Below are 19,869 nucleotides of genomic sequence, written 5' to 3' on the forward strand. Positions count from 1 at the left end.
CGGCCGGCAATGGCCATAATACTGGCCTCTCGCACTCTTCGGATAGCATGACCTTACGTCTACAAGAAGTCATACTTTCCCCGAACATATTGAAAGTGTTGTTTACCAGGGCGGTGCATCTGATTATGCCAATGATTCAATCGCCCCTGTGAAGAGTTTACTATATTAGACTGCCAATACACTGACGCGATATTTGAATTTCCTGGACAGCATGGGAGCGCCGCCAGTCATAAATTTGGCTTGACGTCAATGATGAACCGCAACGGTATATATTCGATTAGATCCTCTAAGCAGTCCACTACAAATTCCCTTCTTACGTGACCAAGTTGTCAACACTCTAGTATCCAGCTGACTGACACTGTTTGCCATCAGGACGGTATTATAGCCCCAGTCCAGCCATCGGCTGTCATGCCGGCGGCCATGCAGCGCATGCATATATGACGGTGGCAGCGGATCTGAGACGCACGGTATTGAGGTTCATGTCTGTAAGTACTGCTTTATGTACCGAACTGTCGTAAGTACTTACACTGTCAGTGAGCGCGATAGATTGAAATTTGGAACATCATTAAGTCAAGACCGGTGCGTACTCCACAGTATTCATGTCACTGCTAGCATCGCTGTGGATCACATGGGGCTCATTGCTACAATTTTGGTACGATAGTCGTGATGTTAAAGCAAGATTCCATTCACCGCGGCAATGACCATTCAATGATCGCCCAAACATCCCACACTCAAAGCGCACGCTCCGCCCCCTCGCTCCCCCTCGACGTCTTGGTCTTGATCTTCAAGCAAGTGTTTTACATGTCCCGCATATTCCTCTCTCCTTCAAAACATGACTGGGAAGACACTCTCGACTGCGATACGTTTGCTCCTGAAGCAGCCTTTCCATACTCTATGGCAAACGTATGTACCACCTGGATGAACGCCATGTTTGTCGTATCCGAGTTTTGGACGCGAATTATCATTCTAATCGATGAAAAGAGTCCTGCGCCACTCGCTGCAGCCCGCTTAGCACTGTCGTTGGCCCCCGCCCAAGCGCCTCTCGATATCCACATCTGCCGCAAGTCTTACCACCATGATGAGCGTGATTCCAGTGAAGCAGCTTGTGTCGCCGCCGTGCTGGAAGTGTTCAAACCCGAAATAGGCCGTTGGCACAACTTGTCCGTCGATGTTCTTCATGGCACATCACTCCCCTTCCCGTCCCACGACCTCACCGGGAACGCGCCTGAGCTTCTTCGCTTGCTACTAAGATCATCTGATGGCATACGAGGTCCAGTGCGCCGCACCCTAAACAAGGACACACCTCTCCTCGTTCCCTCCCTTCGAGAGCTGTGCGTCGATGGCTACATCTATCATGACGCATATCTTGACATAATGGGGACGGAACTCCTAGCCTGGCTCCGTGTGCTGCAAGTATCGCGCTATGCCCCCAGCCCGGACGTGCCGACGTTCTCCGTACGCGACCTCTGGGAGTCTGTGCGCGGGTGGACCGAACTCAAGATGCGCCTCGTGGACCTCGCGCTCGACTGTGCCGACACCGGTTATGTAGCGTTCGTCCGCTCGCTGACGTTAGAACAGATGCCCACGGACGTCATCGGTGCGCTGCTGCAGGACGGCGTGTACTGCCAGTGCCTGCGCCTCGGACGCTGCGCGCTGCCCCTTGGTGGGATCAACCTTGCATATGCGCGCACGCTGGTGCTGGAGGACATTGACGGCGCTGAGAACCTGCGTAGCGCATTCGGTGCGACGTCCAATGCGGGGTCACACGAAATGAACGTTACCTTTCGGCGGTGTCCCAGCCTCGACGATGCGTTCCTGGAAATGCTGTCGGTACCGCGTGATGGACGGTGGGTGTGCCCCAGCATGATCGCACTCGCTATATACGATTGTCCCAACTTCTCCGATGGGGCTCTTCGACGCATGATCGACTGCCGGAGAAAGGCACACAAGGAGTCTGGTTTTGCGGATAAGTACGATCGGTGGTTTGTTGTGCATTCCATTGTGGAATTTAGTACGGACAGGGGGGTTGAACTTGGATATAGTGACCTCTCCGACTAGCCTCTCCGCCAGTAATGGTCATGACATCAAACAGATTACATCAAACGTGTTCGTTATTCAAGGGCTGTGACGGGGTAAATGCCATACGTCAATGCTATACAAAGAACGACTTACTGAGGTTTGTGCAGCGAGCACATATCGGTGATATCTCATTTTCTACAACACCAAATAGCCCCAACAGTATGATATATCTAAATCATCGGCTCTGCATGACGAAGCCGTCGAGCACTAACACATCCGGTCGATGTCCGTCCTGTGTTGGTGCAGACTGGGCTTAGAAAAGGAAGCGAAGTCTACAATTTGATTCAAGGTGCGTTGAAGACCGAATTACAGCAGTGTGCGGAGGATTCTAAGGCATGCATGTGGAGCGGTGATCGCCGGGACGCAGTTCAAGTCGCGACCAGTGCGGCCGCGCATCTGTCGTCCTCTTCAAAGCCCTTCTGCTGGAAATTTCGAACTTTGCTCATGATCGCAATTTGGAACTGGCTAACAGCAGACTCTTTTCATGTCAAGTCCTGTTGGGTTACTGTACGACCGCAGAGATTCAGTGCGCAACTCTCCTGAGCGTTTGGCATGGCATGTAACGCAGCCCTCACCTCTTTTTGAATCGTATTATATTCTCGATTGCCTGATTCCTGTCGTGCTCACTACTTATGGATAAGCCAAGTGGCTCGCGACAATGCAAGGACTATTGACCCAGAACACATCCACAGTTTACCACCTCCCACTCGTGATCTTGGTCATGACACTCAAGCAGTCTACTACATGTCGCATTCCTCTCCCATCTCCCCTCCCTCCTTGGCATGGTTGGTACAACTTAGTTCCAGCAGCGGTGTTTCCGTTTGCCACGGCGAATGTATGTGCGGAGAGACGCCATGTTGACAGTGTCTAAGTTCCGGACGCGACTTATGGTTCTCGTCGACGCGGAAAATCCAATATCTCCGACCTCCATCCTCTAGGCATTTGCTTAGCCCACCAAGCATGCTCTCGACATTCGCATGTCGCCGTTCCTCATGAATGATGGGCGGGGCTAGTGACACAGGCGGCTGTGGCCTGATCAGTCGAATCAACACTCTTGCGAATTACCGCTATTGTACTCGCAGCCCAGCAATGAAGGCAAACCTAGACCATTAGCTTGAACTTATCATATAAGCTTCACGACTTAGTCATACGCTTCAAGTAATGTACACATCATTCAAGTACGGTAGGAGAGGAGTGCGAGTGCTGATGCTGGGCCACCGTGCAATATAACTATCAACCAATTTAAGATCTCTCCCCACGGAGACGGCGAGCAAGAGCCTGCGCAGATAGTCAGCGTCAAAGCTCCGGAACTAACTAAAGACAAAGCTGCGTACCAGATCCTTTGGCTGGATGGTAACACGCTTTGCGTGGATAGCTGCCAAGTTGGTGTCCTCAAAGAGGGAGACGAGATAAGCCTCAGCAGCCTCCTGCAAGGCCATAACGGCCGAAGACTGGAAGCGCAAGTCGGTCTACACCAAATGGATTAAAGATGAATACCAGACCATGCTCGAAGGGGAGGATCCCGGAGACGCACCTTGAAGTCCTGAGCAATCTCACGGACCAAGCGTTGGAAGGGGAGCTTCCTGATTAGGAGCTCGGTGGACTTTTGGTACCGCCGGATCTCACGGAGGGCGACCGTTCCGGGTCGGAACCTGTGGGGCTTCTTGACACCTCCGGTGGCGGCCTATACAAATACGACAACACAAACAACGCCATACAGCACCATGCGATGCACGCCCACAACCCTGTGAGCTGAGAGCTTGACGACGATAAGGAAACGACGCACAGCGGTCGCAGTCTTCCTCGCTGCCTTCGTAGCGAGCTGCTTACGGGGAGCCTTACCTGCGAGGGTGGGATATCATGATGTGTATTAGGATAGATAAGAAAACGCGAACTTACCACCAGTCGACTTGCGGGCAGTTTGCTAACAACAGGGACGACGTTGTCGAGGACGACTGTCATTTGCTAGTGAACCCCACGACGAAAAAGGGGTCACTACATACCTTGGTACGAGCCATGGCTATCCAATGATATGTGGGACGGTGTAGAGGTTAAGTACGATCGGCGAGGGCGGGCTTGTCGAGTGGCGGGCAAGCGGGCGGTGGTGGTTGACGACGAAGAGACGACAAACGGCGGGGGGGGACCCAAGCTGACTGTCGTTCTCCTGTTGAAGGTCCGATTCCTCCTGTTCCCACGGTTCAAAGTTCCGTGCAACGAACGCTCCAGCCGGGCCCGCAACGACGCGACTAAAGGACGGAAGACTGCTTTCCGTTTTCTTTATTACTCGGTTTGCGTCCTTTGCAGAGCCGTGACCCGCATAGATTCGTAGCTGAAAAATCGTATTCATATCTTCCATGCTCTTGCACACAACGCGCTTTCTCCTAACTTTGGAGTGCAGGTAGAATCCCTGGAACAAGTCTGGGAGAGCGTTGGAAATTTTAGCGCGCGAATATTTGGGGCGCTTAGGGCCATCCTCGACCTTCGATCACGGCGGTAGCATGCATTGTATCCATCGCTGCATCAACAGCCAGAACTGGATGTTCATTTATTCTAACGACTTTACTCGTCTGTTTCCTCCCCACTTTTATCATCTACCCTGGGGTTTGGCCACATTCGTTGTGTAAAGATTAGATAGGGACGGCCTGAAGTACGTGTGGATTCGAGTCGCGTCTGCTTACTCTTCAACTTCAGTCGCCCTGGGCTAGGGCTGTATCACTGATATCATCGTCACTCGCTGGCTTCGAAGTCATGCTACATCCGGGTCCCCCTCTCTGCTGTCGCTGGATATCTGGTGCCACCGTAACCCGTCAGCTATCCCTGCACGGAATCTTTACCTCCCTGTCCGTGAATAAAGTCTGGATTAAACCTACTACATAATTAGGAGTGTAACGGTTTGCGAATCCGGTGGCAGCATGCGCATCTATCCGATTATTGATGAGTCGATTGAGGGTATCGTCCGCAATTCTGGGGCAGTTGTGTATTGCGAGAACACATCGTCCGAGTCGGACATATCTACTGTCCGGCGTGGGGTACGCAGATCGAGTAGGTCATCGTTGAGACTCGTGCAGGAATTGAATATGAGCTCGGTGCAATCAGAATTAAGTATGTCTGTCCCCTCAAAGAGGCTCAACAAAACGACTTCGTAAATATCTTCAAGTATCACAGACACCACAGGCGCCAGGTCAACACAGCCGAAGAGAAGTGCACATCGTACAATCTTGAGGTCTCTACTGACGTCAGTGGTTCTGGATAGCGTGATAACGACATGTCCTCCATGACAACGGACTCCAAAGATTCGAGAATATCCACGATTTCTAGGTTCGCGTCCGCGTGTAAGGTTGATCAAATGAGCTTGAAGGTCGGCTTTCTGGCTTTGAAGTATTAGGCAGAAATTCGCGATAGAACAGCGTACCTAGAGCTCCCACTCAAGCGCGAGGCCGTAATTTCGTAAATATAGTAGCCCGTATGAAATATTTGAGCGCTGTTTATAACACACACTGACGTTGCGCCACCGTCACAGTCATGATATATATATGTTTTAGTACAAGGGCCAGTCCAGCCAGTCATCACTTTGAGAAAATCCTAGTTTCTGTCCGTTAACAGTGATCTCATCGGCCTCTGCGCGAAATTGGCCGGGTCATGCATGCATCTCCTTCCAATCCTCAATAAATTGTGCGAGAGCGTCATTGGAGGTCATAGCACTGAGCAGGGGACGCTAATGAGCGCCAAGCGTTGACAGATTCGCGATCGGAAGCGCGCAATATCATGATGCGAAAGCCAGTATTTCCGCCACTGCTTGATGCATAACGTCGTCATCGTGGACGAGAGACCCGGAGCCTACGCGCGCATTGAGTACTCTGCGTACTCCCCTTGCAGCTACATTAAGACCTTCGTCGCATTTCAATTTGTCAATATCTTAACTCTTTTGCTCCAAGACCACACTGTTTCCTATTGCCAACTCGAATTTGTTCCTGTTCTCCGTGACGAGTGGGAAACAGGACAATCTTACTCGACTAAACACACCGTAGTATCGATATCGTTGCGGGGAGATGGGCTGTCTCGTCACGGTATCTTCAGTGTGTGCGCATTTATGGATACTGGTGCGTGCAGTCACCAGTAGTGGTATCTATAGTTATGAGTGTTTGGCTACCGAGTTATTGATGTGATCAGTCTACTGTCAAATCCTTGGATCCGTAGACACTGAGAATAGTGCGTTGCAGTATATAACTTACTTCTAGATATTCCAACGGCCATCTACACTTTCACCTCTAACCGTACAAGCAGAATGAGGTCCTCAATAGCTCTTTCGAATTGTGCAGCTCTTGCTTGTTTGTGTAACTGTTTGCGGCACGCAGATCTCCTTCGGCAGTCTTTCGGAAACTGACAATCCAGCACTTCAAACTCGTCTTATCTCGGAGACGTGTGATGGAGGCGTTGGTGCGTGGACGTACAGCTAAAAATCCTCGGAGCTGACGTGACGCTGAAATATCAGAGTATGAGGCGACAACACACATCTTGTTCACAGAACATAGCTTGCGGGTTGTAGCACATCCGAAGACCAGACTTTGCGACCCGGCTGTTCAGCAATATTCCGGGTACATAGACATCAGCGACGGTCGTCATCTGTTCTTCTGGTGCGCCTATTTCTTTAAATATGCTTACTGGTGCCGGATTGCTCAGATACATTCACCATGCAGGTTTTTTGAAGCGAGAAATTCTCCTGAAGGCGCCCCGTTGATCTTGTGGCTCAACGGTGGCCCTGGATGCAGCTCACTGGTGGGTATGTTTTTTGAATTAGGGCCATGTACTGTTGTGCGCGACGGTAACTCGACGAAGACCAACGATCTTTCATGGAATGGACATGCCAACATCATCTTCCTGGACTCTCCGATTGGTACTAGATTCTCGCATTCGACAGATGGCTCCAGCGTGGAGACTTTAGCCGCTATGGCATCTGACGCGTTTTGTTTCCTATCCCTCTTCCTCTCCCGCTATCCACAATATGCGTCCGCCCCTTTCCACATTGCCGCAGAGAGCTGGGGTGGCCATTATGGCCCTCATATTGCGCATTTTATACATCGAATGAACAAAGAATCAGACATTGCCAATCCTCTCGCAATTCCGAAAATCAATATGACATCCGTGATTCTCGCCAACGGTCTTACAGATCCAGTCATTCAATTTGCTTCGATACCCGCCTACGCCTGTGGCTCTTCACCATACCCCCCGTTCGACCCCAACGGGCCTGAGTGTACAGCCTTGGCTCGCAACACCCCGGTTTGCACGGCTATGATTGAAGCATGCTATGAATATCCCTCAAACCTAACATGCAGTCCCCCAACATCTTCCTGCTGGAGAAATTTCATGGGGGCAATAATATGTAAGTTGATCATTGGCTACCTGTCCGCATGGGCTTATTCTCGTTATATTAGCAACTGATCGAAACTCGTACGACTTGCGCAAGGTGTGCGATGAAAATAGCTCGATATGCTACGAAGAAACTATAGGAATCGAGAAGTGGTTGAATGCGCCCTCCCACAAACGTGCGCTGGGCGTCGATATGGGCCGGGACTTCGCAATGTGTAATATGACTGTGAATGCCGCGTTCTACGAGCATGGACAGGCTATGCTCAACAGCGCAGCTTTGCTTCCAGAGCTGATCGATGCGGGTATTCGTCTTGTTGTGTACGCTGGGAACACTGGTGTGTGTACTAATATTCGCTACACGCGCATAGTACTGATACATAGCCGCAGACTTCGTATGCAACTATATGGTCAGCATTCGTGTTCGAATATTACCCGCACACTGCTCACGAACTGGTCTACAGGGTATCGAGCAGTGGATGCGGAAGCTAGAGCATATCTTCCATCCTGAATTCGGAAAGGCACCCTCGCGAAGGTGGTATACTATAAAGTCTGGCCTGCTCGGTGGGGAAGTACGGACTGCTGGACAAGGCGCCGGAAACGTTACGTTCGTGCAAATCTATGACGCGGGGTGAGTGGACCTCCCGATTATATGCAGAGGCCTTGGATGGCAACTATGTACAGACACATGGTCTCGCATGACCAGCCTGAAGCTGCTGCGGTACGTGTTCACGATGCTATCCTGAGTCCATAGGCTAAAAGAAATTGATTGAAGGATATGATCATGCGATGGATCAAAAACATTCCGTTCATACCTTAGCAGCGTCCTCTTGGTAGAGCCCATGCAAGTGAACTTGTTTTGTTTATTCAATGCTTCACCATCGCAATAATCCAGATCGTCTGAAAGTCTCAAGTGTAGCCAATGACTGACATGCATATCAATCATGTATTCTTATGCAGGCGGTATTGGTCTTATCCCTCGACGTGTTTGACACGTCAGGGAACGGTGTCTCCATCGAGTTTCCGTTCGCCCATGCGTTGACGCACTGATTTGATTCAGCGGAAGGGTCCTGTGCATGAATTTCTCAATACTTCCGATTCGAACGCCTCTCAACCCTACCAATCGAACAAGGTTCAGAGCTCTTATGCCCAAGATATTGTCACTTCAGAGCGAGATGATACACAGCACAATTTATTTATGATTCTATCAATTCACCACAGCATTATACGACTGGATTCATACACCCTCCAGATCTGTCCATTCTTTGATCGTCACGAGGTCACCAACTTTCACGACTCCGGTCTTGTCCAGCATCCCATTGCATCCGAAGCACGCCGCTTTCATATTCTCCCGATCCTTGCCCATGCGGAACTTCAACAAAACCTTTAAGGGAACTGCTGCGTCCCGAACACCGGTATGAACATCGACGTTTGGAAGCTGAGCGTATATGTCAAGCGATGAGTGAATCAAGGTATTGGGCTGAGTAAAACAACTGACCAAACACCGTGTACACTTAGAAAGGAGCGTAAGCTCCGAGTTGGCGGTTGAATTGGATGAATGGAGGACGACGGTACGCCAGAAGTCTTCAGCAAAAGGCACTCCTGCACCTTTCAAGACGATGTTAGGACGGAATCTGATCATCGTTGTAAGCAACAATAGGGTATAGACAGTCGAGATTGTCTCACCGCTCCATCTCGACCTTGCCTTTGCTCCATCGTCCGTGATCTAAGCCACCAATAGCGGCCTCTTTCCCTTTACTTGCAAATCCTTGTACTATTCTCTGGAACTCGGAAAGACTTTCTTCGCTTGCAACGAGCAGAGGATACGCGTCCTGTCATATGACACAATGAGGCCGAATGTGTAGATAAACATACGTCTGAGAATGCGCACAGCATATAAGGCGGTCGCCTTGAGGTCGGGGAATGCACTAGTCGGGGGACATTCACGCGGAGTCGGGCCTTTCATCAGTAGATGCACCGGCTTGCCGAAGTATTTGGACAGTGTCTTGGTGGGTGTGTCCGGAGATGAGGAGATAGACTGGGAGATATATCCATCCATGACAAAGATCCTGTGCATCTTGCAATCCTCTAGTCTGCAGGATAAAGGTGTTAATAGGACACAACAATTATCGCAGACACACGTACACCTCCCACTTGCGAAGCATATCAGGTGTCGGCGCAATAGGCACTTTGAATTCCGAACATCCCGATTCTTTCGGGAAAGATATAGTGAGGTTTCCACCGTGCGGTGAAGAGGAATCGACATCAAGCCGTGGAATGATGAGTACCATCTGTTCTGCAATGAGTATGCCTGAGCAGAGTCAGAACAGTCGCGGAGCGCACCTTGGGGAACTCTCTCGCGGTGATGATAGCATTAGTTTGGGCGTCGACAATACACCACTTTCGGTCATTCTGGTGAACGCTGTTTAGGCCGATGTTGCTGGAAACATTGCACCCGCTCTATCCGAGCGGGAGGGCTGCAGAAGAACGCAACGGCTATGATGCGGTTTCCTGCAGTCGATCATGGAATCACGCTCACCTCGAGACTTGTAGGTGTAAAACGAGCCTCCGACACTGACGTCCCGCGGCAGCTCTGATTGTGTACCAAGTAAGAACGCACTGATCCTCATTGCTCAGAGACATACGCACTTTAATGGGATGTACGAAAATCCTCGAAACGCGCACCTCACCGACGTGGAAAGGCACTTCTGTCACGTATTCTTTGTCCATGATCTCTGCAACGGTCTATGTTCAGCATATCGCGTTCTGTGAGTATGGTATCCAAATTGCCCAAAGATTTGAGCTTTACGTTGTTAGAGTCAGAATTGTCTTCGTTTCCTTCAATCAGCGATGACCTCCAGCCAAGGAAGATGACTGAAGAGAAGAGTATCGCGATAGGCAGGAAGAGGTGCCATTGTCTTGTGACAATATCGGAAGCAGTAGACATCCAATAGGACATCTGATTCACACTCGCCATTTGGTGTCCAGTGACTCGCGATGGGTCTTCAAAATTGGCAACCTCTGCCCCGGAGCCTGCAATTTATCAGGCTCATGAGCGCTCCCGGGAGTAGATCATTCGCAAATCTTTCGGAAACTAGAACTTACCGTCGGGTAATTCCTACACCTCGACGATGACCCTCGAATACAGATATTGCTTCTGCGTCAGCTTCAACTCCTATAGGACGATTCTCGACGTTGCGCGACCCAGGCTGGTCTTTGAAAGAGGCAGAACCGAAGCAGAACACACGGCGAGGTGACGGTCGCGGCGGATCGCGTCGCTTCGGGGCGCTTAGCTTATTCTCTGTTCAATTGAATTTATTCTCGTATCCTCTTAGGCTGGACTCGGGCTGAACTGTGTACTTTAAGTATGTGTCAACTACAATTCACTTTGACTTATGGTTCTCCTTGACGGCCACTATGTGCTGTTGCCCGCCTCTCTATTGATACCCCTCGCCTGGGATTCGGCTCAAAAAACTCTTGAACATTGAAAAGTTGTTTTCATTTCAAACGTTAATCGACGAAGCAGTATGGTTGATTGGCAGGAAAGAGCACGAAGATATATCTAGTGCACATCACTGTTGCCAGTAGACGACGGAGGGTTCGAATTTCTTCATCGTTGCGCGTGAACAAGAGCGTGAAACGCAGTTTCAACTTGATCCAAACTTCAAAGGGCAAGATGCGGGAGGGAAGGTGTTTCAGAGAGGCATAAGGCGATGTGTTTGCACTGGATTATCGCCACTAAGATGATTCTGGATTATAATTTTAGGTTGAATGCTACATGCGTACGGAGCTGCGGGCTGGTGCCACATCCATAGAAAGTCCACGCACGATGGAAGAAGTAAAGCATCGTAGAAGTGCTCGCACATCACCTGTATTGATCAATGGCCTCTCGAATGGAATTTCCGGGAGCCATGGCATTGAAGCTTATTTAAATACTTCGAATTTGAGCTTTCGATCTACCCATGTACTAGCATCAGTGACCTTCTATTGCGATATCAAAAGATATTACATAGTCTGTGCTGTGTGGTCCATGCAACTATTGCAGTGGAAAAGTCATCCCTGCGTTTAACTGGTGCGTATCTGCCCACCCTGGTTGTGCGGGATGACAAATGAAGTAATGTTTGAGGTGTGCTCTCGTGGGTATTGTGCCATGGTGAAACATCCAGTTCTAATGGTGGGGTAGCGCGTGAAATTGTGTATCAATGACGGTATATGACCAGACGACGTGTAAATACGTTGAACCAAACAGTGAATGTAACTATGAGAGGGTGTATTGAAGGTCGTGATTTACTTCGGGCGAGGCACTGGCTCATTTTGCCTCAATAATGAGCTACTAAACTCATAATCGCATGGATCAACCTCATCGTTTCTCCTTCTCATCTCGTAATCGATTCATTATTTCATCTCGATTGGTTTCCTGGGGTGAGCCACAGTGCGATAGCATGTCGGCTCCGAGCCTGTTCGATATATACTCGGGAGTCGGGAGTCGGCGACCGGCCATACGCGAAATTCGCGACGCACGTGCGTGTGACGTAGCGCGACTGGACAAGGCGAAAGGCTAACCACAAGCAAGTTTCCTTCTGTTTTTCTCCGCTGGCAATCCGTTCACTTGCGTGTCCTTAGGTGGCTCGCCTTTGGCACCCTCTGCCCTCTCTCAGCTTGTTTTCTGGTGGCTGACGACATAAACGATGACTTACATTCCGGAACATGCACTTGAAAATCTGCGCAAATATTCATACAAAGGGGTTGACAAGTGAGTCAAGGCACCGTTAGGTGTATGGCTATACACAATGCTTATTTCAGGGATAGCTGATGCCCGTGGCATTCCCCAGATCACTTGTATCGATATACATTCTCCAACCTTTTTGGACATGGTTTGTGAGCCTTTGGCCGACTTGGGTTGCGCCGAACACGGTACGTATCGTTGTCGTTATCGTTCTTGTTATGAAGCCGCTAAGCCCAAGTGATAGATCACTCTTTCAGGACTTATACTGGTTCTCATCAACTTTGCAACTTTGGTATACTTTGACCCCGCGTATCTAGTAGATGAGGATGGGGTGGGACCGCCCAAGTGGATATATCTCACGTACGTATCTTCATATACGACATTTCAAGGACTTACTGCGTAGGCCTTGCTTGTAGGTGGGCTGTTGGCTTATTCCTATACCAAACATTTGATGCTATAGATGGGTAAACATCATTCCAATCATCTGCTGACCTTTGGCGCTGATGCATATTTCATGTAGAAAACAAGCGCGGAGAACTGGTATGGCAGGTCCATTAGGAGAGATGTTCGACCACGGTACGTTGTGACCTGTGGATCGCTGTGCTAAGTCTCATCTCTATGTAGGATGTGACGCGCTTAACACAACTGTGTGTATCCTCTTCTATGCTCGGTGTGGTCCCTGATTTACGCTTTCTCGCTTTCAAACAGCTGGAAGTCATTCTTGCATCGCGTGCCCTCAACCTCGGACGTTCCTGGTGGACCGTCGCATCCCAAGTTGCTACGCTAGCTAATTTCTATCTCTCAACATGGGAAGAGTACCACACGGGTGTGAAGTTTTTATTTTCGCCCTCTTCAAACCATTAAGAACTCACAATGATGTAACAATTGTAGGTCAACTCTTTTTGGGATGGTTCTCTGGGCCTGTGGAGGGTATCCTCATGATTGTTTCTATATATACCGTCTCTGGGATATTTGGTAGGATTATTGACGTACCTATTCCTGAATAACGCTGACTGGTATTAGGCGCTGCATTCTGGGACTCTCGCCTGCTGAGCTCTACGGGATTGGGGAAGATACCTGTTATAGCAGAAAGAATACCGGATCTTCCTCTGAATGAAGCATTCATGGTGTTTGGCGCGTTTGCGCTTGCATTCAATATACTGGTCAGGTACGTTTGGTCTTTGGGTCTCAGATTGCTTATCACATAGAAAATATCTCCAGTTATTTCAATGTGTTTAAGTCGCGTATAGCAAGTCGGAAAAATCCATTTATTCCATTGCTCTTACTCCTTCCCTTCCCCGTCTCCGTGAGCATAGAGCTATTCTGGTTGAGCGCACCATCCTTCAAAGAATCGACTATTCTTCACTCTCCACTATTCATGCCTTTCCTTTGTGCATGGGGCTTGCAGTTCGCACATCAAGTATCACGAATGATTCTAGCACACGTCACGAAGCAGCCCTTCCCGTGGTGGGATTCCATGTGGATATGGAGTATTGTGGGCGCAGTAGATGCAAACCTTCCGCTCCTGATTGACCAGTGTGTTTCTTCAACTCTACGACATGATGGAAATTGCTAACAGCCAAGCCGACATGACAGGCCATCGCTCATTCAGTCTTCTCGACGTAACACGGCCATCTTCATCTATGTGACACTGGCCGTTTCATTCCTCTCGTATGCAAGATTTTGTACGCTCGTAATCAAGGACATCACAAACTATTTGGGTATCGCCTGCTTTACCGTGCGGAAGAAAGATCGCCATGGGGAGTGGGTCGATGCCTCTACGGTCAATGCCAAAAAACACTGAAGAATCGGTGAGGATGGGAGGGATATTACTGCTGAAACTGGTACGTCGCGCTTCTCGAAGCTTCGCTACATAAAGACCTGCGAGAGACGATACGTTCACGACATGATGATTTGGAGATTCGATCGATGATATAGCGATATTTAGAATACAGATTAAACAAGCTCTATTATAGTAAAGCGACTGTGTCGCGGAATTTAGTTGCATCAGCGAGCGTCAGACTTTGGCAGTGCCAGTCGAAACACCATCACACATGCATAGCGGATATTGAATGTCGGTCGTATAAAGTTCGGGCCAATATAGTCACGTCGACTGGGGATTTGAGGTATCATTGGAACCACTCAGTTGACGTGTAGACTTACGAGAGTTGGATGCTCGGCGAGGGCAATTGTAATGGCTGGGGATAACTGCTGGAAGCAGTTGAGTTCGGATGGATAACCGATCGGTTGTTAGCCGATCCAGCCGGCTTGATAAGATGAAAATCATCATATCACTGGTCTGCCTCTCGTATATTTGTATGCTCGCACAAGCCGCACGCGGCTTTGCATCTCGCCCTCATCGATTACTTGTACTCATACGACCCACCTATTATCGCAGAGAAATGTCGACAGAGGCGTTGAACCAAGAAATTGCGCAGCAGAAGAGTCTGCTGAACGACTTGCGCAAGCAGCAGGCGGATGTTGCCATCATCGAGGAGGCAAAGAAGAAGCTGGGGGACTTGCAGCGGTCGCTGGCGCTACTGCAAAACGCTGCCGGCGCGAAGGAAGGCGCGAAGAAGAGGGAGCGGCTGCTCTTGAAAACAGCCAAGGTGAGCACGGTCGTATGTCATGCCTGTACTACGCTCAAGCTCATGTAGATGGCTTGAATGATCCCAGGGCACACGCGACTATGGCCCAAGCGAAATGTTCTGCCGCGAGCACATTGAGCGCACGGTCAAGGACTGCTTTACCACGTACGGCGGAGGTTGCCTTGACACGCCCGTTTTCGAGCGGAAAGACATCCTCGCGGGGAAGTACGGCGAGGATGCTAAGCTCATTTTTGATCTCATGGACCAAGGTGGAGAGCAGCTCGCACTGCGCTACGATCATACCGTCCCCCTTGCGCGGTACCTTGCCATGAACGGCGCCATTAACTCGCAGGCGAAGCTATGGCAGGTTGGCAAGGTGTACCGGCGAGACAACCCTGTCATGTCCAAGGGGCGCATGCGGGAATTCTCTCAAGCCGTAAGCACAAAATCTTGCTTCATCGATTTTGTGAGTCTCAACCAAGCCACAGGACTTCGACATTGCCGGTGTTTGGGATCCCATGATTCCAGATGCAGAGCTCATCAGCTTGCTGTGCACGATATTGACTCGACTGGACGTCGGGGAGTTCCTTGTAAAGGTTCGTGCATACTCGCATGTTCTACTACGACGGTCTCATTCGTGGATGTGAAGATCAACCACAGAAAGATCCTCGATGGTATCTTCGAAGTGTGCGGTGTATCCCCAGAGAAGATCCGGACTATTTCTTCTGCGGTGGACAAGCTGGACAAGGTGATGTTTCTGCCATATGATCCGATTCGTCAAGTACTGAAAGTTGTGTATTAGCTGCCTTGGCTGGATGTCAAGAAGGAAATGACGGAGGAGAAAGGCCTCGACCCCGCCGTCGCTGACAAGATCGGCGAATATGTCAAGCACAAAGGCAAGTTAGTTTCATGCACTTCGACTAGAAATTAATTAACATGATGCCGTAGGCGGTCCGGCTCTACTCGAACAGCTCAAAGCCGACAGCGCACTGATGGCGAATGCCAGCGCCAAGAATGGCATTGAGGAGATGGGCATGCTGTTCAACTACCTTGGATCGTACAAGGTGGTCGAGAAGGTACGAGGGCTGCTATCTCAACATGGTCTAGCCTCACTTTATTTGACAGCTCTCTTTCGATCTTTCTCTGGCCCGCGGTCTAGACTACTACACTGGCATCATTTACGAGGCCGTTGTCGAAGCATCTGCGCCGCCAGGCTTCAAGTCCGCCAACGCCTTCGCCTCGTCGTCCACAGCTTCCTCCGTCTCTGATGTCGCACCTTCTGCGCCTGCAAGCAAAAAGAAGTCGAAAAAGCCTGCATCCGGCAACGAGGATGAAGAAGAGGAGATTGACGAGTCGCAAGTCGGCGTCGGTTCGATCGCCGCAGGCGGGCGGTACGACAACCTCGTGGGGATGTTCACTGCGGCAGCAGCAGGAGAAGGGAAGAAGACCGCAGGGCTGCCTTGCATTGGCGTTAGCATCGGGCTGGACAGGGTATTCGCGCTAGTGTGGCCGAAGTGGGTCGCGAAGGGGATGCGGAGCAAGGAGACGATGGTATACGTCATGGCGGCGGGCGACGGACTGCTGAATGAGCGTGTATCACTCGTACAGGAGCTTAGGGCGGCGGGGATCAAGACAGACTTTTTATTCAAGAGCAAACCGAAGCTACCCACGCAATTCGCGGCCGGTGAACGCGATGAGGCGCCGTTTGCAGTCATTCTGGGCGGCGATGAGCTGAAAGAAGGGCTGGTTACAGTTAAGGAACAAAAATGGGAGCTTGTGGAAGGGAAGAAGGTGAAGATTGAGTCGAGCGACAAGGGCATGAAGGTCAAGCGAGACAACCTCGTGCAGTGGCTCAAGCAGACGTCGACATTTACCGAGTGGTCGTCCGGAAAGTGGGTACAGAATTGAACTCATGCATGATAATAGACGGTGTCGATTATACGAAATGATTTAATGCGATTGGCTGTGTCTCGGCTGTGTCGCTACGATTTGTGAGCTGGAATGTTTCTTGTGATAAGTGGACTGTGTGCTGAGATCAAAATGCACGAGATACATGTAAGTCTACATCCTATTATACCCTTGTTCCTGTTCTTGATCTATCCATTTCCAAATTCTTGCACACTGTACTATATCAGTCTTCGTCTGAGCCGGAACCAGACCCGGAGCCGTCTTCGTCATCATCGTCTGAAAAAACACAACGCGATCAGCAGTGCACGTCCAGCGTAACCAATTCCAATTGCACACACCATCTGCGATGTCGTCGCGTGATACATTTGCCTCTGCTTGTGCTTTTCGCATCAGCGTACGAATTTCTGTATCGTTGGGGCCCAAGAGACTAAGCGCAGTCTGCCCATGCTTGTTCTTGATCCTGTCCGTCAAACCATCCCAAAATACCACCCGCCCAGCACGTCAGCTCATACGCAGAGGGGTGCGACGGCTGCTACAAATCCACGCACATCGTATTCGCCCCCGCATCAAGCAGACTCTCCACAACAAGTACCCTAATCTCAGGGTCGCCCAGGCGAAGCGCAAGATGCAGCGGCGTTGCACCTTCGAGACGGTTGGTTAGGTCCACGTCGCATTCTTCGTGCGAGAGGATGTACTCAAGCACACCCGTGCTACCGTGTGATGCGCTGTATAGGGCATCAATGAAATTTGATTCGTGCTCGTGAGCGGCCGGACAGAAGATCAGACGGGCATAGAGCGAAGTACATACTTACGCGTAGTGTAGAGCTGAGTCATAGAGGGTGTGGTAGATAAGCTGAGGGATCTGGTGTATAGACAGTATAGGGGCGTACCTGTATTGCCTAGTCTGCGAGGTCGCGAATATAAGATGGAAGAATGTGACTAGGGAGGGTTTTCACGTACCCATCTTGAAAATTAATGTTGAATGTGCCCTCCTGCTCAAAGACTTCGAGAACGAGTTCTTCATTGTCGCTACGCGCAGCTGCGAGGAGGCGTTCATCTGTTGGACCGATTCAGCTGATTAGCATGCTCCGCACAAATGAACCAACACCATTCAGCGCACTATTTCCGGCACCCGTTGTCTCAGACATGATATCGCAAAAGATCGTTATAGTCGACCGCAGCTGGTTCGTCGAAAAGGAACAGAGTTTTATAGAGAACAGACGGTTGCGGAAAGAGTATACACGTGGGAATAACACGCGGGACGCGCTCAATATGAATCAATCCGCCGCAAAACCACAAGGCAAGCGACCTCAGCTCCGTTCAAAGAAAGGCTCATAGCCAGAAAGATTGAAATGAACAAAGAAATGTTGCGATCAAGGTTGAGTATAGCAATGTTGATGAAAGCAACTAGGGCATCGATCACACAAACCACGTAGCGACCACATGAATTGGAAGTGGGCGGATTGGAGGCTGAAGTCCCATGTAGCGCTAGAAACACGAGATGGGTGGGAGGCTGCATGCAGGAACGTTGACTAGCCATGGTCTGGGTGAGACGGATTACAGCTGGGCAGGCAAGCCCCTTGTCCCTACTAGTATCATAAACTTAGGGATGAAGAAACCGTCTTTTCACTGAGCAACAAACACTACGACGCGTCGGTTAGCACGCGTACTTAGACTGCTTGCTTGGACAGACGTACTCTAATATTAAAAGAGGTTGTTTTATGATGTGTACAGTTCTTCACTGATAGAGATACCTGTGCTAACGTTTAGTGCGACGCGGACAGAAACACGCTGCAGGTGACTAACCCAACTCTTCCCTCACAGGTTTGAGTTCATCCAGGTACGCTTGATACTGCTGCTTGTTCTCTACCTTCTCCTTGATACCCTCGAACACCCGGACAGCGGTTGCGTAGTCGTTCACGCGGCGTGCAGCGCGCACGGCAGCCTCGATGACTGAAGGCGCGGGAACAAGGTCGTGCGCAAAACAGTTGTTGAGCCCTCGCTGGACTTCGAAAAGGTCCTGGGCTTGCTGGAAGAACGTGACGTAGCGTTCAGTAAAGGACTCGAATGTCTCTTCGTGGACCTGGCCGCTGGATGCGCGCGCAAAAGTGGGAGCAATCCGCCGGGCAACGGGGCGAGCGCGGAGGAGGGAGGTGATCATTTGGGCACGCATCGTGGTAGAGGACGGGGGGGAGAAAAGAGGGAGCCTGACGGTGGGCGGAGAAAATGTGTACGTTACTGCTCGAGGTCGCGCCAGGTCGCGACCCGCCGTGAATCGGGACAGACAGGCGAGCCGCCCAAGCGAACCGGTTCATTCCGGCTGTCCTATCTAATACTGTGCGTTTTCTCTGATCTGCGTGCACATTGCATGTACAAAACACACTGTTATATGACCTGTTTCGTTTTGTGCATTTGCAAAGTTCCCATGTCGACACGAAAGAGGAGGATGTGCTGCAGCTTCAGCCAGAGATATCTCAGCGGTGGCTGCGAAGTGTGGTCGTATTTGGAAGCAGTCTCGGCATTTGAAAGCGAGGCGTCGAGCGCTGCGAGTTGGGTTTTCTCATCATCTCCTCCTCAAGTTCAGCGTACAACTCGCCTTTGACAGCAATGGATGACGGTACGTCTTCAGCATCAGCCCCGACAACGGCAAGGACGACGAGGAATATCTTGCGACGTCGCTACGCCCTGCGTCCAATATTCTAGTGTATTACGGTGTCTCCCACCCCGCTGCACTGTAGCAGCCTTCAGCCTACAGCTGACGTCCTCTCCTCCCTCTCCTTCCTTCTCATCGTCGTCTGTCGGCTGAAGGCCTATGTACACGACGACGCCTTTTGTAGTGGTACCCCCGACGCCCCCGGCCTCTGGTCGCCGTCAGAAACAGCTTCCCATTTCGTCCTACCACATACGCGCCCCTTTCTCCGTGACACCATTCCCCTTGTGTTTTCTTCCCACTCGCTTGGTCGCCGCTCCGCATTTGCGTCCGGTTTCGCTCCTCGTCCACCGCCACCATGATCCCGCCCTAACTTTCATCCTCCCCACCTCTCCTCTCAGCCTGGCAGTCGCAAGATATGGCACCCCCCAGCAACGGCGGTGGTATCAGCATTCCCACGCATGATACTGCCATGGTCAACGGTCCCAGCATGGGTGGTGATGACCCTGCCTGGGCGAACGGGAGCGGCCGCTCTCCTTCGCGTGGTGGCGGTG

The 19,869-nt window shown here is 50.6% G+C and overlaps 7 protein-coding genes across 7 annotated transcripts; 4 read left to right on the forward strand and 3 right to left on the reverse strand.

Annotated features, from left to right (window-relative positions):
- Positions 1 to 801: 801 nt before the first annotated feature.
- Positions 802 to 2,058, forward strand: FIBRA_03495 (uncharacterized protein; the record flags this gene model as incomplete). The annotated part of the gene is made up of 1 exon (XM_012325336.1): positions 802 to 2,058. One exon carries the CDS (start codon positions 802 to 804, stop codon positions 2,056 to 2,058), a length of 1,257 nt encoding a protein of 418 aa, XP_012180726.1.
- Positions 2,059 to 3,321: 1,263 nt separating this feature from the next.
- FIBRA_03496 (uncharacterized protein) lies at positions 3,322 to 4,097 on the reverse strand (the record flags this gene model as incomplete). The annotated part of the gene is made up of 6 exons (XM_012325337.1): positions 3,322 to 3,357; positions 3,414 to 3,548; positions 3,614 to 3,763; positions 3,821 to 3,921; positions 3,979 to 4,003; positions 4,083 to 4,097. 6 exons carry the CDS (start codon positions 4,095 to 4,097, stop codon positions 3,322 to 3,324), a joined length of 462 nt encoding a protein of 153 aa, XP_012180727.1.
- A 2,929-nt stretch (positions 4,098 to 7,026) lies between these two features.
- On the forward strand, positions 7,027 to 8,263 carry FIBRA_03497 (uncharacterized protein; the record flags this gene model as incomplete). Its single annotated transcript, XM_012325338.1, has 6 exons — positions 7,027 to 7,459; positions 7,512 to 7,781; positions 7,834 to 7,853; positions 7,908 to 8,074; positions 8,128 to 8,164; positions 8,219 to 8,263. The coding sequence occupies 6 exons, from the start codon at positions 7,027 to 7,029 to the stop codon at positions 8,261 to 8,263; spliced, it is 972 nt and encodes a 323-aa protein (XP_012180728.1).
- A 417-nt stretch (positions 8,264 to 8,680) lies between these two features.
- FIBRA_03498 (uncharacterized protein) lies at positions 8,681 to 10,420 on the reverse strand (the record flags this gene model as incomplete). The annotated part of the gene is made up of 9 exons (XM_012325339.1): positions 8,681 to 8,881; positions 8,942 to 9,077; positions 9,130 to 9,275; positions 9,335 to 9,536; positions 9,589 to 9,734; positions 9,787 to 9,903; positions 9,983 to 10,036; positions 10,093 to 10,188; positions 10,253 to 10,420. The coding sequence occupies 9 exons, from the start codon at positions 10,418 to 10,420 to the stop codon at positions 8,681 to 8,683; spliced, it is 1,266 nt and encodes a 421-aa protein (XP_012180729.1).
- A 1,813-nt stretch (positions 10,421 to 12,233) lies between these two features.
- FIBRA_03499 (uncharacterized protein) lies at positions 12,234 to 13,973 on the forward strand (the record flags this gene model as incomplete). The annotated part of the gene is made up of 10 exons (XM_012325340.1): positions 12,234 to 12,357; positions 12,427 to 12,529; positions 12,586 to 12,633; positions 12,690 to 12,745; positions 12,794 to 12,816; positions 12,878 to 12,995; positions 13,061 to 13,144; positions 13,193 to 13,337; positions 13,391 to 13,705; positions 13,766 to 13,973. The coding sequence occupies 10 exons, from the start codon at positions 12,234 to 12,236 to the stop codon at positions 13,971 to 13,973; spliced, it is 1,224 nt and encodes a 407-aa protein (XP_012180730.1).
- Positions 13,974 to 14,571: 598 nt separating this feature from the next.
- FIBRA_03500 (uncharacterized protein) lies at positions 14,572 to 16,665 on the forward strand (the record flags this gene model as incomplete). Its single annotated transcript, XM_012325341.1, has 7 exons — positions 14,572 to 14,778; positions 14,846 to 15,193; positions 15,246 to 15,353; positions 15,407 to 15,505; positions 15,560 to 15,657; positions 15,764 to 15,833; positions 15,883 to 16,665. 7 exons carry the CDS (start codon positions 14,572 to 14,574, stop codon positions 16,663 to 16,665), a joined length of 1,713 nt encoding a protein of 570 aa, XP_012180731.1.
- A 223-nt stretch (positions 16,666 to 16,888) lies between these two features.
- Positions 16,889 to 18,838, reverse strand: FIBRA_03501 (uncharacterized protein; the record flags this gene model as incomplete). The annotated part of the gene is made up of 7 exons (XM_012325342.1): positions 16,889 to 16,941; positions 17,004 to 17,125; positions 17,214 to 17,390; positions 17,478 to 17,490; positions 17,556 to 17,569; positions 17,626 to 17,722; positions 18,472 to 18,838. 7 exons carry the CDS (start codon positions 18,836 to 18,838, stop codon positions 16,889 to 16,891), a joined length of 843 nt encoding a protein of 280 aa, XP_012180732.1.
- Positions 18,839 to 19,869: the final 1,031 nt, after the last annotated feature.

This window comes from Fibroporia radiculosa (genome assembly GCF_000313525.1).
Source record: "Fibroporia radiculosa TFFH 294 genomic supercontigs, scaffold2056, whole genome shotgun sequence".
Classification (NCBI taxonomy): Eukaryota; Fungi; Basidiomycota; class Agaricomycetes; order Polyporales; family Fibroporiaceae; genus Fibroporia; species Fibroporia radiculosa.